Below are 17,962 nucleotides of genomic sequence, written 5' to 3'. Positions count from 1 at the left end.
AATTGGAGTGCTTCCCCAGAAATGACAGGTTAGGTTGGTGAGAACCATGGAAAGAGATAATGATGGGAGGGGAAAGCAGCCTCTATCTTTAGTTGAGGAAGACACTTTTTGGACTGCTCACCCCGTAGTATGGCACAAAGCATCTTAAATCACTATACCTTTGTATCGTCCACTAATGTCAGTTAAGTGCTTATATCAGTCAGTCCCCTTAGAAAGTAAACCTAAGGTAAAGATAAAAAACCAATACTTTGATCCAAAGTAGTCCACATTTGGTGATTTTCTAGGCATGCTGGAAAAGTCATCTGCTGAACTGGGTTTTTGGAGAGGGCTGTGGGTATGCTTCCCAGAATGATTAAAGAAGGGAAGGAAAGGAGCTTTATGGTAGCAGAGTTTCTTTTTGAATAATTATTCTAACATTTCTGGGGTTCTATTGTAGTATTATGTGTTGGGCGCCTAGAGCCTTTATAGATGTCTTTTTATTATTTAAATTGAAATAAATACTTCAGGACAAAGGACTGTCTCTCCTCCATATTCTCTAAGCACTGAATACAATGTTGAAAACAATAGATAATTAACAATAATGCATGCTTTTTTACTTGGAATAGTAGAATTGGAAAACATATGGAGAGGATTAAGATTGCTGTTTAATTTTACTTCTTCCTTCCACATAGGTCATGCACCACATTATTTTAAGCTTGTGTCTGTCCACGTGTTGATTCGTCATGGGGATAGATATCCACTTTATGCCATTCCCAAAACAAAAAGACCAGAGATCGACTGTACATTGGTGTCTAGAAGGTAAACATCCTGGATTTTACCATTTCTCTCTCCATGTTGACATTTACTGTAACATTTCCAAATGTGTGAGAGCTGAGGCATGGTGTATGAACAAAATTAGAGAGAGAGAAATTACTGTTGTTGTTATGCATCCAGTGTGTAAAACAACTATCTGGGAATGGTTGATTGTCTCTTCACTCAGCCATGAACGGTTGTCCAAGTTTTATTATTAGTCATGTAGCAGTCTGTTGTTTTGCAGTCTCTTTTGCATGTCTACTGCTTGGATAAAGTTAGAGGGTCATTGAATTATCAAAAAATCCACTGTGTTAGCTACACTCAAAATAGTTTGTTTGTCATTGAAAAGATGGCTTCTGTCATAGCAGGCCCTGTGCATTAAGATGCTATTTAATCTCTTCATTTGGTCCTTAAAAATGTAAAAATAAAATGATGTAATAGTGCACAGATGCATGTGAATATTTTTCACACAGATTATATTAATGAAGCATTTTGGTTGGGATTAATTGGACAAAATTGTAGAAATTCCAAGTTATGGTTCTTACAACTGTAATCCAGCTCACTCATCCATGTATAGGTTTTGTATTAACATATATTAATATTAAGATAAATGCCTTAGTTTTAATGGCCAATTTGTTGTCATTTTGTGTGAGATTCAGTTTCAATTTCTTGAATTTGGAGCAATTTTAAATTTTAACCCTAATATATTAAAAGACAATTCAGATGATTTTTCAAAGTGACAGAATCATAGACTTCTTTAAAAAAAATCTACTTTAAAAATTAAGCTATTTAGCAAAAGTAATAAAATGTAATAAGATTTCATTAAGGAGGCCATTTCCTGGGTCCAGATGGGAAATTGAACTGAAGATGGTGGTAACTCTTCAATTGATTTAATTGGTAAAACAATTGACTTTGGCTGCTGTTTGTAGGTAAGGTTCAACATGTATTTAATCATTCTTGAAGGGGGTGGATAAATGGAGCTTAGTTTTACATTATCTTGGGTACTTGTAGGCAGATGTGATTAGCACTTGAGGAGAGATACTACCCCTGAGTACTAGGGCAGTGATAATGTCCTCGTTCACAACTACAGGTTGAATTGGTAGTTGAAAGTGCTGTTGGTATGTAAACTGAATGTGTCATTCCTATTCTGCAGTAATTTTACTTTGTTCATTGTACTTCTTGGTAGAGAAGCTTCCTTGGTTAGTTTTATTGCTGGAATAAATAAAGTTCTGCTGGTTTGCAGTGCTCAGCATACTTTCGGCTGTGAGCGTTGAATATGTTTTGCCCTCATTCACATAAGTATTTGAACAGAATTCAGCATGGTTGAGGATGGCATGGGTCATGGGGGGCCATTTGTGACCCATCTGGAGTCAAACAGCTGCCCACTTAGTGCTGGTACCTACAGTCTCAGACTGAACTTAGACCCAATTGCTGGTAAGTCTCTAGAACTGTAGTCTGATTGATATATCTCATTGTAAACATCTTGTTTGTGACCCAGCTCCCTGACTGTCTTCTCTGAGTGGCCTCACACAAAGCATTTTCACATGTTCTCTCCTCCTCCTAAATCAACTAGGATTTTCCAGGATTTTCCTACAAGCTGGCTCCTCTCTCTACTGGGAGCAAGTCTGACTGCTGTGAACTCCCATTAGGTCCCTTTCATCACTATCCCTCTTCTTAGCTTACAGCAGCCTCAAAGCCTTGTGTGCTGTCCTGCTTCTTTTTTGAGGTAACCATTACCCCAGCAAACTCCAGAGCACCATTTCCTTGCCACTTCCTCACTCTGATAGCTTGGTTTAAGCAAAGATAATTTTCCTAGCCTTTCACTTTGACCATGTTACCGCTTTGCATCCCCCTGCTGGCTCCCCCTTCAGTCGCATCATACAAAAGCTACTTGTCTTCACTTTCAAGGCCCTTTACAATTTACCTCCATCCTACTTCTCATCTACCATTCACAGTTGAGATGTCACTGCCCACCTCCAGTCGGCCCACTATGCCAGCCTCCATCATGCACTGCTTAAATTTTCAAACAATCACCTATCTATTTCTCCCGTTCTGCCTCTCAGTTTTGGGAGGAGCTCCCTGTAAACATCCACGAAACTACTTAATTATCCTCCTTAAAACGTTCTCCTTTTCCGTGATGCCTACAAAAAACTTGACAGTGGTTAGAGACCACTGCCTGTCATGCTGACTAGTATTGTTTTCTTGTACTCCCCATCTGTCTGTATCCATCTGGTGGTCTCTTGACTTATACACCTCTACCTCGATATAACACTGTCCTTGAGAGCCAAAAAATCTTACAGCGTTATAGGTGAAACCACGTTATATCCAACTTGGTTTGATCCGCCAGAGTGCGCAGCCCCGCCCCCCCGGAGTGCTGCTTTACCGCTTTATATCCAAATTTGTGTTATATTGGGTCACATTATATCAGGGTAGAGGTGTACTGTAAATTTGGGGTAGGGACTGCCTTTTTATTTTGTGTCTGTACAGCGCCTAACACAGTGGGGTCTTGGTGAATGATTAAGGCTATGAGGCATTACAGTAATACAGATAATAAATCTTATGATTAGCATGTTATGTTTAAATAAAAATATCCTATTCTGATACCAGTCCAGAGCAGCACATATTCTTAGGGATTATCTATCTTCATATGCAAATCCTGGGCTACATCTGCTTATAAAGAACCAGAACCAATTTAATTGAATATCTACACTAGATACAGTGCCTCTTTCAGATTTTAAAAACCTCTTGTCCCTTATCTAAATGAAGCATTAGAGACTGACTGCTTTTTCCACATCAATAGGAAAGAATTTCCATCTCAGTTAATCAAATCTCCTTTCCTGCATGATAACAGTAAATTGCAATCTCTGTTCAGTGAGTTCAGATCCAGCCTCTGCTATAGAAATTTTGAAACTTCTAAAAATATTTATATTCCACATGTATAAGTTACCTTTGATTTTCATTTCTTAACATTTATCCTTAGTGTCGAAGAGAAAAATAATACTTTTTCTTCAGTTTAGTTTCTTTTTGCATTGAATATCTTTTTTGGGCGGGGTGAGTGGGGGGAGATTGCACATGTGTCATTTTAATTTGAGCTCTTTGAGGTCAACAGATACAATGTCACTATTCAAAAATTACTATTTACCAACAGTTACCACACAGTACTATTTGAGATGCCAGGGTCAAAGCCAAAGTAAAAAAGAAAAATATAGTATGTCAGTTACCTCTGTGTAATAAAATATTTTAATGACAACCACTTAATTTGAATGCTTGGTGCTTTTATTTCACATTATACGACTGCCTACAGCCTAGCACTTCCACTGGTAGCAGGCCCAATTCCGGTTGCAGACATTCTCTGAGTGTTGCCACTACTTTTGGCAGCAACATTTGTTCTTTTTTACTTTAGGTGGTGCTCAGTGATATGAGAGGTGCAGTATGGAAGAATCAAAAGTGGACATTAGAAACATACAGTATAAAAAGACTTCACCCTAGTTTGTTTGTTTTTTATTTATACTGTACTTGAGTCATTGGTGGTGATTGAGTTCCCAAAAGACACAGTTTTCCCCAGTGAACTTTCTGAGGTTATGTCTACACTCAAAACCCGCAGGAGCAAGTCTCAAAGCCTGGGTCTACAGACTTGGGCCCACGCTACGGTGCTAATAACAGCTATGTAGATGTTCTGGCTCAGTCTCTGAAACCCACCCTTTCCCAGGGCTTCAGAGCCTGAGTCTGAATATCCACACAGCTGTTCTTAACACTGTAGCCTGACCCAGGCTCTGAGACTTGCTGCTACAAGTTTTGAAATGTAGTATAGACGTACCCTCAAAATTTTGAAAGCTGAAAGTAAAAACAAAAAATGAATGCCCAACATAAATATCCTTTTCTATCAGTCTGTAGTTTGCTATGCATATTGATTACCTAAGACCGAATGAATAGCTGCAATATATTTTTGTTAATTATTTCTTCAGATATATTTGTCCTTCTGTAAAGTTGGGACCACAGTCCATGGTGAGGGGCATTGAGGTCAATGTATCCAAAGCAATGTACAAGAGCTAAGTGTTATTAAGTAATGTCTTGCAAAACTTCTTTGTCTTTCTCTTTCTTTCCTCACTGGGACAGGTTTGTGGGCCAGAGCAGCAGAGAATTTGACTACAAATCTCATTTGGACCAGGGCTGGGTTTTTGTAAAGTTTCCAGTACTTCCTAGCAATTACTAGAGTTCCAGATAGCCTCATGAAACTGCCAAATGCAATGAAAATTAAACCTTTCCTAACCTTAAAATAGATGCAGTTTAATATAAAGAGTAGGAGAAGTTAGTTCATTATTTGACATAGTTCTCACATCCTGGTTATATGTATAACAATATTTCTTGTAAAACAATTTTTCCCTGATACCGTATGTCACCATTGAGGACAACTCCACCTGTGTTTTCTCTCAGTGGTCCAGCAAGCGCGCCTACTTTCAGGCTTCCAGCTCCCCAGCCATTGCCTTTTTTTGGGCGGAGACCACATCTCATTCCCTTCTGACTAGAATATGTCCCGGCTGCACAGTTCCCTGGCTACACTGTGTTAATGCTAGCAATTTTCATTGTCTTATAGCAAAGAAACAGTTAGTTATAGAAAAGATCATGGGCAGAAATTTTGGGAAAACAAATTACTTGCACACCCTCACTTTGGAAGGGAACATGAGTATTAATCTCTTTGGCTGTGATTTATCACTGGTATAATCAAGGGTTAGGGCAGTCAGATGTGATGCAGGCCACATCACTCCCTTGTGTACTGTTGGCTGTGAAACTGATGTGCTTTAACTGCATCAGTCCTGTGAGCCATTGGCTTGTGGGTACTTTGACTTTGATAGTCAAGAGTCAATTTAGTTTAATGCACACACATTTTTTCAGGAAATTTAACTTTTATCTTGTTAAAACATGGAATATTGTATGTAAAGTGCATGCTATTTTGTGAAAAATGTCTGATATAATGTTCAGAAAAATATTTGGCTGTGTACAGGTTCAAATATGTACTGTTACTGTGTTTAGAAAGTTAGATACAGTTTAAAATTGCATAGTATTATTTACCCCTAATATATTACATTTTTGAAACATGTCACAGTGAATTATTACAATTAAACTTAAGGGGCCCGTGGATACTGTATTGAATCCACAAAAAAGCAGAGATCTGTCTTGACCAATAGTTCTGTTAATTTGCTCCATCCAGTTCTGAGATGTTAAAGTGTAAAACTTAGGTAAAAGGTCCGATTAATCAATCAGGATTCTAATCACTTATCTACGCGGGCAAAGTTAGGTAAGTATGGATTGATCCATTCTAAAAATTTGCAATTTGGTTAGACAGTCAGTTTCCAGTATCTCAAACATTATGCCCTAAGCATTCATTTATTTTTAGTCAGATAATTTATAGTGTAAAAAAACTTCTTGTTTTAGGATATGTCAGACCAAAATCCACTGTTGGTGAGCATGTGCCTCCTTCATATGAGTTTGGCTTCTTTTGAATAGCAGAGTCTGGTGGGATCGGGCACCCATGCTCTGTGTTTCCCCACCCCATTCTCCCGTGCCAGGGCATAAAAGGCAAAGAAGTCCTCTCTGTTCCTCTTTGCACCTTTGGCAGCAAGATGGAACCCAGCAAGCGTCCGACTTGTTGCTACTCTTCTTAGAGACTACAGTCAATTTTTTTTCAACTACTCTCAGGTAAGAAAAGTTAATCTTCACACTTCCATTTCCTTAAATTGGACATAACAAAATAAAGCAGCAAGCATTGGTCACTTCCTCCTCTATATATGCCCTAGTAAGTGGAGGGAGGTGCTTTGTGCCAAGAGCTATACCTCACAGCAGACTCAAACTGTCGGGCAAACCTGCCCATCTTGTGACGGACTGATTCACATCAAAGGCGAACATAGTTAGTGCCTTTCTTGCCTAGGGGAGAATCACATCCCAGGTAGATGAAAATCCTTCTCTAGGTTCGGCAAATCCAGGGATGCTCAGCTCAAGTTACGTCTGCAAGAGCAGTCCACACAGGTCACTTTGGACTCTGATGTGATGGTTTCTACAAAAGTGTAGCTGGAAAAGTCACCGCTGGCCAGCACTTCCTTGAGCATAGGCCATGCTCTGGGATCAGAAAGTGAAAGGAAGGCAAAGAGGATACCTGCAAAGCCAGCACTGGTGTATTTGATGCTCATTACACGTGGCATCAGTGAAATCTTTACCGTGATGAACCAGGGGACAATCCAGACTAATGAGCAGCTATGTCACCTCTACCCTACAGCCTTGGGTGCCTTATAATGCCTTGTTGAAGTAGCTTCCAACTGAGCTGGTCACAAACAGCCTTCCAGTATGCAAGCCATACCCTGAGTGTCTGTGTCTCACTGCAGCCTTCCAGCCACACTTGGTTTACGCTTACGGGTACGTCTACACTACGGGATTAATCCAAATTTACAGAATTCAAATTTTGGAAACAGATTGTATAAAGTCGAATGTATGCGGCCACACTAAGCATATTAATTCGGCGGTGTGCGTCCATGTAGCGGGGCTAGCGTCGATTTCCGGAGCGTTGCACTGTGGGTAGTTATCCCATAGCTATCCCATAGTTCCCGCAGTCTCCCCCGCCCATTGGAATTCTGGGTTGAGATCCCAGTGCCTGGTGAGGAAAAAACATTGTTGCAGGTTGTTCTGGGTACAGCCTCACCCCTCCCTCCATGAAAGCAATGGCAGACAACCGTTTCGCGCCTTTTTTCCTGGGTGAACACAGCAGACGCCATACCACGGCAAGCATGGAGCCCGCTCAGCTCAAGACAGCAGTCATGAACATTGTAAACACCTCGCGCATTATCGTGCAGTTTATGCTGAACCAGGACCAGAAAAACGAGGCAAGGAGGCGGTGGTGACGGCAGCGCGGCGACGAGAGTGATGAGGACATGGACATTGACACAGACTTCTCTCAAACCGCGGATCCCGGTGCTTTGGAGATCATGTTGTTGATGGGGCAGGTTCTATCCGTGGAACGCCGATTCTGGGCCCGGGAAGCAAGCACAGACTGGTGGAACCGCATAGTGTTGCAGGCGTGGGACAATTCCCAGTGGCTGCGAAACTTTTGCATGCGTAAGGGCACTTCCATGGAACTTTGTGACTTGCTGTCCCCTGCCCGGAAGCGCCAGAATACCAGGATGAGAGCAGCCCTCACAGTTGAGAAGCGAGTGGCAATAGAAGCTTCTATTGGAAGCTTGCAACGCCAGACAGCTACCGGTCAGTCGGGATATCAATTTGGAGTGGGCAAATCTACTGTGGGGGCTGCTGTCATGCAAGTAGCCAAAGCAATCATTGAGCTGCTGCTATGAAAGGTAGTCACTCTGGGAAATGTGCAGGCCATAGTGGATGGCTTTGCTGCAATGGGATTCCCTAACTGTGGTGGGGCGATAGATGGAACCCATATACCTATCATGGCACCGGAGCACCAGGGTACCCCGTACATAAACCACAAGGGTTACTTTTCAATGGTGCTGCAAGCACTGGTGGATCACAGGGGACGTTTCACCAATATCAATATGGGCTGGCCAGGAAGGGTTCATGACGCTCGCGTCTTCAGGAACACTACTCTGTTTAAACGGCTGCAGCAAGGGACTTACTTCCCGGACCAGAAAATAACCATTGGGGATGTTGAAATGCCTATAGTTATCCTTGGGAACCCAGCCTACCCCTTAATGCCATGGCTCATGAAGCCATACACAGGCAGCCTGGACAGGAGTCAGGAGCTGTTCAACTAGAGGCTGAGCAAGTGCAGAATGGTGGTGGAATGTGCATTTGGCCGTTTAAAAGATCGCTGGCGCACTTTACTGACTCGCTCAGACCTCAGTCAAACCAATATCCCCATTGTTATTGCTGCTTGCTGTGTGCTCAACAATCTCTGTGAGAGCAAGGGGGAGACCTTTATGGCAGGGTGGGAGGCTGAGCCAAATCGCCTGGCAGCTGATTATGCGCAGCCAGACCCCAGGGCAATTAGAAGAGCACATCAGGAAGCGCAGCGCATCAGAGAAGCTTTGAAAACCAGTTTCATGACTGGCCAGGCTACCGTGTGAAAGTGCTGTTTGTTTCTCCTTGATGAAAACCCGCCCCCTTTATTGACTCATTCTCTGTAGGCAACCCACCCTCCCCCTTCGATCACAGCTTGCTTTCAAAGGAAATAAAGTCACTATCCTTTAAAAATCATGTATTCTTTATTAATTGATTATAAAAAGAGGGAGAGAACTGAGAAGGTAGCCAGGGTGATGTTTGGGAGGAGGATCGGAGGGAAGGAAAAGGCCACTAAAAAATGGTTAAAATAATGACAGCCTTTTGTTTGGGCTGTCCACTGGGGTGGAATGGGAGGGTGCACAGAGCCTCCGCTCCCCCTCCTCCCCCCGCGTTCTTACACGTCTGGGTGAGGAGGCTATGAAACATGGGGAGGGGGGTTATACAGGGGCTGCAGCGGCAGTCTGTGATCCTGCTGCCGTTCCTGAAGCTCCACCAGATGCTGGAGCATGTCTGTTTGCTCATGCAGCAGCCCCAGCGTTGCATCCTGCCTCCTCTGATCTTCCTGCCGCCACCTCTCATCTCGAGCGTCTCTCCTCTCCTCACGTTGGTCCCTCCTGTCCTCACGTTCACTGGCATCTTTCCTATAGTTTGAAACCGTGTCCTTCCACTCATTCAGATGAACTCTTTCATTGCGGGTGGATTCCATGATTTCCGCGAACATCTCGTCTTGCGTCCTCTTTTTTCCGACACCTTATCTGAGATAGCCTTCGGGATGGAGGAGGGAGGCTTGAAAAATTTGCAGCTGCTGGAGGGAGGGAAAAAAGGAGAGCATTTTTTTAAAAAGATACATTTTACGGAACAATGCTTATACTCTTTCACGGTGAACAACACTATTCACATTACATAGCACATGTTATTCCTGTGCAAGGTCGCATTTTGCCTCTTAATGTTGAGTGCCTGTAGCTTTGCTGCTAGAGATCACAGACGCAGGTCCGGGCAACAGAATTTGGCTTGCATGCGGCCATGGTAGGCCATTGTCTTTCGGCTTCTGCACCCTCCTTTCCCACATACCAAGCAAAGCTCGTTGAGTGCTGCGGTTTTCCTGTTAACCTTCAGTAGCAGAAAACAAACTAACCCTCCCCCCCCCCCATCCAATTCTCTGGGATGATCGGTTTATCCCTCCTCCCACCACGTGGCTGGTATCAGGGAAGATCCCTGCTAGCCACACGTGAAAAGCTCAGCGCCAGTCCCCCTCTTGTCCCCCCCCCCCCCCAAGGCGCTTGGCTTACTACAGGGAAGGATTTCTTTTCAGCCACCTCTGTCCCCTTAACCTGGTTGAAATATGGGAATTTAATTACCATGAGCGATATCACCCTCCTGAGGATTACACAGCGAGATAAAGAACGGATGTTGCTTGAATGCCAGCAAACACCGGGACCATACGCTGCCAGGCTTTGTCATGCAATGATACCAGATTACTTGCTACTAGCCTGGCATGGTCAAGTGTCCTACCATGGAGGACAGAATAAGGCTGCACTGCCCAGAAACCTTGTGGCAAGGCTTTTGGAGTATCTCCAGGAGAGCTTCATGGAGATGTACCTGGAGGATTTCCGCTCCATCCCCAGACACGTTAACAGATTTTTCCAGTAGCTGTACTGGCCGCGAATGCATCCCAAGTCCTTTGGGCAAATTAATCATTAAAAAATGCTTGCTTTTAAACCATGTTTTATATTTTAAAAGGTAAACTCACCTGAGGTCCCTTCCATGGGGTCATGGTCTTGGTTACTGGCTTGGGAGGCTTGGGAGGGTACGGTGTGGCTGATGAGATTACCTCCGCCTCGGAATCCACAGTCAGAGGTGGGGTAGTGGTGGCGGCCCCCCCTAGAATTGCATGCAGCTCAGCATAGAAGCAGCATGCCTGCGGCTCTGACCCGGAGCAACCGTTTGCCTCCTTTGTTTTCTGATAGGCTTGTCTGAGCTCCTTGACTTTCATGCGGCACTGCTCTGAGTCCCTATTGTGGCCTCTCTCCATCATGCCCTTGGAGATTTTTTCAAAAGTTTTGGCATTTCATCTTTTCGAACGAAATTCTGCTAGCACTGAATCCTCTCCCCATACAGCGATCAGATCCAGTACAGTCCATGCTGGTGCTCTTTTTCGATTATCGGCCTGCATGGTTACCTGTGCTGATGAGCTCTCTGTGGTCACCTGTGCTCTCCTGTGCTGGGCAAACAGGAAATGAAATTCAAATGTTCGCAGGGCTTTTCCTGTCTACCTGGCCAGTGCATCCGAGTTCAGATTGCTGTCCAGAGCGGTCACAATGGTGCACTGTGGGATAGCTCCCGGAGACCAATACCATCGAATTGCGGCCACACTAACCCTAATTCAAAATGACAATATCGATTTCGGCGCTACTTCGCTCGTCGGGGAGGAGTACAGAAATCGATTTTAAGAGCCCTTTATTTAGAAAGAAATGGCTTCGTTGTGTGGATGGGTGCAGAGTTAATTCGATTTAACACTGCTAAATTCGAATTAAACTCATAGTGTAGACCAGGCCTTAAACCAGAAGAGCTTCAGGTGCTTGTAACTGAACCTTCCAGAATGATAAGGTGGTGCTGAAATATCACCCATTCAGTGGGCGGTATGGACGCTAATAGAGAACATTGGTCAGCACTCTCCACAAATCAAACTTACTGTGTGAATTAGGTCATGTACAGTTGAGATTTCTCCCAGACTTTAGTCTTTTGCATGCCACCAAATAACTCTATCACGGGGCTGAGCAGGCAATTAATTCCTCTAACAAGATGAACCAGGAGCAAATTGCTAATTGCTAAGATAGGATTTTTAATTATCTGTCTCTAGGGAGTGAGATATTTCCTTTGGAAAATAAGGAGACATAATTCAAATCCACTTAGATCGTAAAGGGTCTGATCTTTTCATCTCAGAGAATGTCGGCTATGTTATAATATATACAAGAAAGCACCTTTGCAAAGATAACTGGAAATGATGATGTTGGGTGACTAGATTTATTTCTCTGGATTACAGGGGGATATGAGACTTCAGTTTGATATTTTGAAGAGAAGTCAAGGTTGATGGATGGCTAAAAAAGGCATCTGCAGTTCCTTGTCTTTACTTTAAAATACTGTGCAAAAGTCACAGCTTTTTTTAAACGGTTTACTCCCTCTTAGTGGGACTGCTCAGTGGAAGTGCTTAAATAAGAGAGAGAGCTTTTCACCTGAAGGCTACTAGCTCAGTCTACCCAGGGACCTGAACCTGCAATCCGATCTATGCTGGCAGACCCCTGCACTCCTGTGGAGCTTACAGCTGAATTAAAATTAAAAAACTATTTAAAATTGTAATCTGTGTTAAGACCAAAACTAATTATAATCTATTAAAATCATGCAAATTAAATATAAAGTACAACTAATTGGTACATGTTTGCTGCCAGGTTTTAAAGAAATTTCCCATGAGTTCAGCGGTTTGAGTCATTGGCTAAGCACCTGGAATCAGAGTTAGTTGAAGTGAAACCAGGTTTGCCACCAGTAGTCTCTTCTGCAGGTGTAGAGAGAGTATTTTCTTCATTTCAGTTTATTCCACTGGTTCAGTTCATTGACTAGTTCATTCAAAATTAAGAAATCAGTTAGGCATTGAAAAGGCAGGAAAGCTTGTTTTTCCCTTTCAGTCTCTGAATAGAAATTAAGTGTGAGAGGATGAGATCTATTAGTTCCAAAATCCTGAAGGACAAGGGGACCAGAAACAACCAGTTAAATTAACCAACTACATATAATACTTCATTTGTTTAATAAATCAGTTTTAAATGCAAATCATGGCTTGATAAACATTTTAGTGTAACTTTTAATTTAGTTTTATTTAGCAAAAATGTATTAAATGATGTTTTTGTGTATTTTTAATTGCATTTGAATTTCCATCCAAATGGAGCTTGACACAAATCACAAGTAAAAAATTAATAATCTTGTAAATAAGATAGGTAGTGTACACCATTTTCTAATATAAAAATTACAAATCAGTGTAAGGATAAGTTAAGCTTATATACTTGCTTAAATAAATGAGCGTAGATGTAGTATATATCTTCCTGATCAGCAAAAAGAAACACCAAATTTAGTGTTATGCTTAGTTGTGAATCAATGTGTTTTAATGGTTACCAATCAATACAAATCAAGCTTTCTTCAGGAAGATAGAAAGTACAAAAACAAAACATGATTAAAGTTAATTAGATAAATCAAGGTTTTCTGCTTGCTAATTTAAATCGTAATTTAATTCAGTGATTTAAATCACTAATATAAATCAGTCCACTCTGTGGAGCCCCTTTGTGCTAGCAGGATTCTGTATGGATGTAAGGGTTCTTTATTATGGATCAGATTGTAGGAAAAGGGTGTAGGTCAGTAATGACTGAAAATAATTACTGTTTGATGGCTATTTGATTCTTCTGCCTGTGATCTCAGTCTGTACTGTAGTAGAAAGGAGTTTGTATCATGAAAACTACCCATAAAATTTAACTGACTGGTAACTCTGCGGGCATTCTCAGCAGAATGTCCAGGTCAGAGAGTTAATGGTTTTACAATTCAAGAGTCCTCTTACCTCTGGTCCCTCTAAGGCAAGGTGGAAGGCATTGCAGTCTGAGGAAGCTTGCCCATGCCTGTTATTAATTTGTGGATCAATAGAATGTCAGTCTTCAGATCTGTGTATCCACCACCTTTCATAGCCACTAAAAATGAGAACTTATCTAAAATTGAAACACTGTCTCTCATGGGAACAATCCTCTTGTAAATTAAAACCCTGCCTGCGAGAAGAGTGGAGCAGTCAGTGAAGGGGACAGCTTGAGGTGCATATGCCATAGTTTCAAGGCTTGGCAGAGGTGGATCCCTTAGGTAAAAACACTGGCATTTTTAATTTTGCTGCCATCATTTTGGATGGTATGTTGTTTTAATGTCAGGAGGATTTTATTGTTTTTTGCCTGTCAGCCTTGAGTTCCATTATGACTCTATATTGGCTTTTAATTGCAAATTTGTAATCAGGATATTAAAATATATATAATTGGCACATTTTTGAACTGTAGGTTTGTTGCTATTGAATAATTAATCTGAGGTGTCTAATATTTCAATTTGTTTAAACTGCTTGGACTTTACTTTCTGATAAGTATGCCATTCAGATTCAGTCCATTCATTGTTTGATATTAGTATTCTGCTGATGAAATTCATTAATTACACAGATTATGCCACAGCCTGATGGACTTTTAATAGATATGTAAAATAGCTTTGCTTGGGCTTTGTGAATTACGGATTGTGTCATATACATAAAATGTGGGATGAATAGAAGAAAAATGGATGAAATGCTTTGGAGATTTCTTTTGTCTGTAACTTCAATTAACATTTTTACTATTTTCAACATTCAGAGTGCAAATTTACAGAGGGAACTTAAACACACATTTTTCTCGATGAGAATTATTTTTATGCTTTTGATCCAAATTTTTCCATAGTAGTAGTTGTTCCTAAAAATAAAGTAACTATTTTGTCGTGTTTTTCTCTCTCTATAACAAATACTTGATTATAGTGTGTCAATGTCAAACGCATACAAAATAGAGAACATCAATTTACTAAAATAAGTTGTATTTAGAAAAATGTAATCGGAAGAGATTAAAACCATTACAGAAGAATGTTCCAGTTTAATAGCATGTTGGTTTAATTGGCAAGTGCTTGTGAGGTATTGATGTGACTAAGTTAAATAACAATATTTGAGTTTTGGGTATGTCTCATGCACAAGTGGGTGCAACTCCACTTACTTCCGAAGGCCTGTATCTGCTTACAGTAGCAGGGAATTTGGTCTGTTGTCTTTAAGGCTGCTGTGCTCCCACCAGTGCTAGGAGGCATGGCTGTAACAGTACACTCATGCTCCATTGCTGTCACCAGTGTAGCTCTCAAAGGGTAGTGCAGTGTTGGGAGAATTTAACAGAAAAAATAACAGCAGAGTCCTCTCAAACTAAGGTGCAGAGGCTGTCAAGAATTATGCTAAATCTTATTTAGAAGCTGATCCACTTATCCTATAAACCACATGGCAGAAGCATATGGCAAGGCTAGAAAGTGGGAGTACTTCTACAAAAATAGTTAAAGGCTGAAAAGTACTAATTTTTGGGGAGTCCTGCCCAGTGACATGTCCTAAGAAAGTGAAAGTTGCTGCATTTTAGTGAGTAAATAAGGCTAAACTGTATTGTGTTTCTGTTCAAAGTTCTTTATGCAGATTAGGATAATTTATTAATCCTATATCCCTGGCCATTCATTCGTCTTCCAAAGAGGGAAATAATCCAGTCCCTCAATCCATAGCTATTTGACTGCTCAGAAGTTGACGTCAGGCTTGCATAAAAATGTATGTGATTCCCTTGTGGAGTTATAAAATCATCTAAACTCAGTAAGCATAAGAAAAACTGAACTTAGTTTCAGTATAACTCTGAGCCAGAATATATTAAAATACAAATACAATAAGCTGGTGTAAAGCAGCAGTTCTCAAACTGTGGGTCTGGACCCCGAAGTGGGACCCCTCCCCCTGCACCGGAGGCTCAGGCTGGCTCAGGCTTTGGTCCACCCTCCTGAGGGCGCATAGTAATTTTTATTGTCCAAAGCGGGTTGCGGTGCAATGAAGTTTGAGAACCCCTGGTTTAAAGGGATACTCCTGGGGGAATTCAGCAACAAAAAATTATGTGCACAATATTTTCAAATTCTGCATATTTTATTTGACAAAATAACACAATATTCACGCCAATTTCAATTATTTTGGTCATTTATTTCAAAATACCTGTCAGCAAGTAGATCTGTAACAATACAGACAACAAAAAAGATTCAGGAAATGTTTTTTGACAAATAGATTCCTTACTAGGCATATTAACTCTGATGATTCATTTAAACTACAGTACAGAACCATATTTCCTGCACCTTTCAGAAGCAGTGCATGGGGAGTCATGGAGTAACGGAGGAGCTGAGGGAGAGGGAAGTAATTGCTGGGAAGGAGCCTGGGTGTGAATTTGGAGGGTTGTTGGGTATAGGTGGCAAAAGTATGAAACAGGTTTTTTTGAGGGGCGGGGAGGGATTGTTAGGGAAGGTTCCCCAATGAAGATCCTGTGTGACCCCTATCCTCTCCCATTTAGTCTCCTTTCACCCCCCCACTCAGACATCCACTCCCCCATCCCTATGTGGTCCTGCACCCTTTCCCCCGTCCCCACTCAGTAACCCCATCCCTACGTGGCCCCGCACTCCGTCCCACTGTCCCCATGTGTCTCTGTGCCCCCACTCATCCACCTCCTGTCCCTATGTGGCCCTCCATCCCCTCCCCCATCACCGTGTGGACCTGCACCTCCTTCCCCCCCGTGTCCCTGCACCTCCACTCCCATTCAGCCCCATCCCCCATTTGTCGTCCCCAACTAGCCCTTATGAGCCCCTGTCTGACCCCCCAGTAGCACCATGCTGTCTGCCTCCCAATGGCCCCTGTCTCCTGACTTGGCCCGACAGGCACTGTAAAAAAAAAGGCAGGTTCTTTCTCTTCCCTAGCTGGCTGGGAGCTTCTGCTCTGTTTTATTGCCACAGTGTCCTCTGGTGGGAAAATGGCAAAACTGCAGCAACTTTCCAGCTAAAGTTATTTTCTGCTGAGGCTGCTCTGTTCTATCGCCACACCACCCTCTGCTGGGCAAAAGGTGGAACTGCAATAAATTTCCCACAGAAGCTTTTCTCTGTGCAAAATATTAAAAATATCCACAGCTCATTAATTATGGCACAGAATTCCCCCCAGGAGTGAGAGGGAGAAGGATCTGAGCCAGGTGTGACCAAAGGCTTGACAGATCAGTAGGAGCTCTTAAGGGAGATCTCAGATAGAAACCACACAGCAGACACTGTCTCACCTAGTAAACCAGTGGTGTGATCTGGGTTCTGATGCTCAGTGTTAATAGGATGAAAGAGCCTGTCCACTTCTCGTCTTCTGGAGCACGTCTGTCTGGCTCTAGCCCGACTTCAGTAACTCCAGTCAGTACACAGAATGGAAATTTGCTCATATTCCTTCAGCAAGTTCCACTTCCTTGTGGACATGTGGAGGTGAGGAATCCCTTTTCCTGGGTATCCTCACATACTTCCATAGATTCTCTCCTGAGGCGTGCAGATGTCTTTCAGTGCACAGATTCCTGTGCTGTGAACACAGCACCTGGCCAGAGAAAGATTTAACAGAGAGTGTGCACCCCACTGCATTCTAGTGTACATCTTTAATCTGTCAAATTGGCAGCTTCCTATTTGATTAACTATTCATTTAACTTTTTCTTCTCGCTATATTTAAGACACATTTTTAAACATGTGACTGAGTAATTGAACATGATGATTAAAATATCATATTACAGCACAGTTTTCCTTTAATCATAGTCTGACAGCTTGTCTTCTGTTTGTCTTTAGCATCTTGCATTATTTATTCTATTTATGAATATTTACAAATATTTAAATTATTAAAAAATAAACATGTATTTTCTTGTCAAGATAAGATTTTAATGTCAGTTTCACTAATAAATGCTGTACTCCATCATTTTATTACTCAGTTTGACCCTGTAGTTTTCATGGAAGTTTAATCTCAAATGACTTGTAGATTCCAATATCGATCTTTTTTTTTTTTTTTTTTTTTTAACCTCACTAAAACAAACATATGGAGCATAGTGGTTTGCCAAATATCATAAGTAGTCGTATTTATTGGAAAGAAAACAAAACAAAAATAACTTTCTACTCAGTTTAATCCACATTATGTGGTAAAAGAATATTTTTTTAAATATGCAGCCTACTTGTAGCAAGAATACAATTGTGCCACAGAATGTGATTTGAATTATTAATCAAAAAAAAGGTTCTAGCCATGATGGGTGAAAAGAAAATCTTCCAGATGTAAATTGGGTGCATTGACAGTTTTGTTTTCCTGAGTTAGCCTCAAACAGTAGGTCTGAGGTGCATGAACTGTCCATATCCATCTCCCTGTTTTAACTCTGAAGTCTTGAGTTGATGTTCTGTTTTTATGCTCAGCATTTGAATGAACATATCCAGCTTAATGAGTTCACTGTATGATCCTGAATGGCCTCCCAGGCCTTCTGGTGTACCAAGAGCGATACCTTTCTCAGTGGCAAAAGCTCCA

The 17,962-nt window shown here is 41.7% G+C and overlaps 1 protein-coding gene across 3 annotated transcripts in view; it reads left to right on the top strand.

Annotated features, from left to right (window-relative positions):
- PXYLP1 (2-phosphoxylose phosphatase 1) overlaps positions 1-17,962 on the top strand; it is a 94,442-nt gene that overhangs the window by 61,768 nt on the left and 14,712 nt on the right. For all 3 annotated transcript variants that reach the window (XM_065558049.1, XM_065558050.1, XM_065558051.1), the window contains one exon: positions 672-798. In XM_065558049.1, coding sequence (XP_065414121.1) covers positions 672-798 — 127 coding nt within the window. The remainder of the gene's footprint in view (positions 1-671; positions 799-17,962) is intronic.

The sequence above is a fragment of the Chrysemys picta genome, chromosome 9, assembly GCF_011386835.1.
Source record: "Chrysemys picta bellii isolate R12L10 chromosome 9, ASM1138683v2, whole genome shotgun sequence".
Classification (NCBI taxonomy): Eukaryota; Metazoa; Chordata; order Testudines; family Emydidae; genus Chrysemys; species Chrysemys picta.
This window is presented reverse-complemented; position numbering and strand designations above follow the sequence as displayed.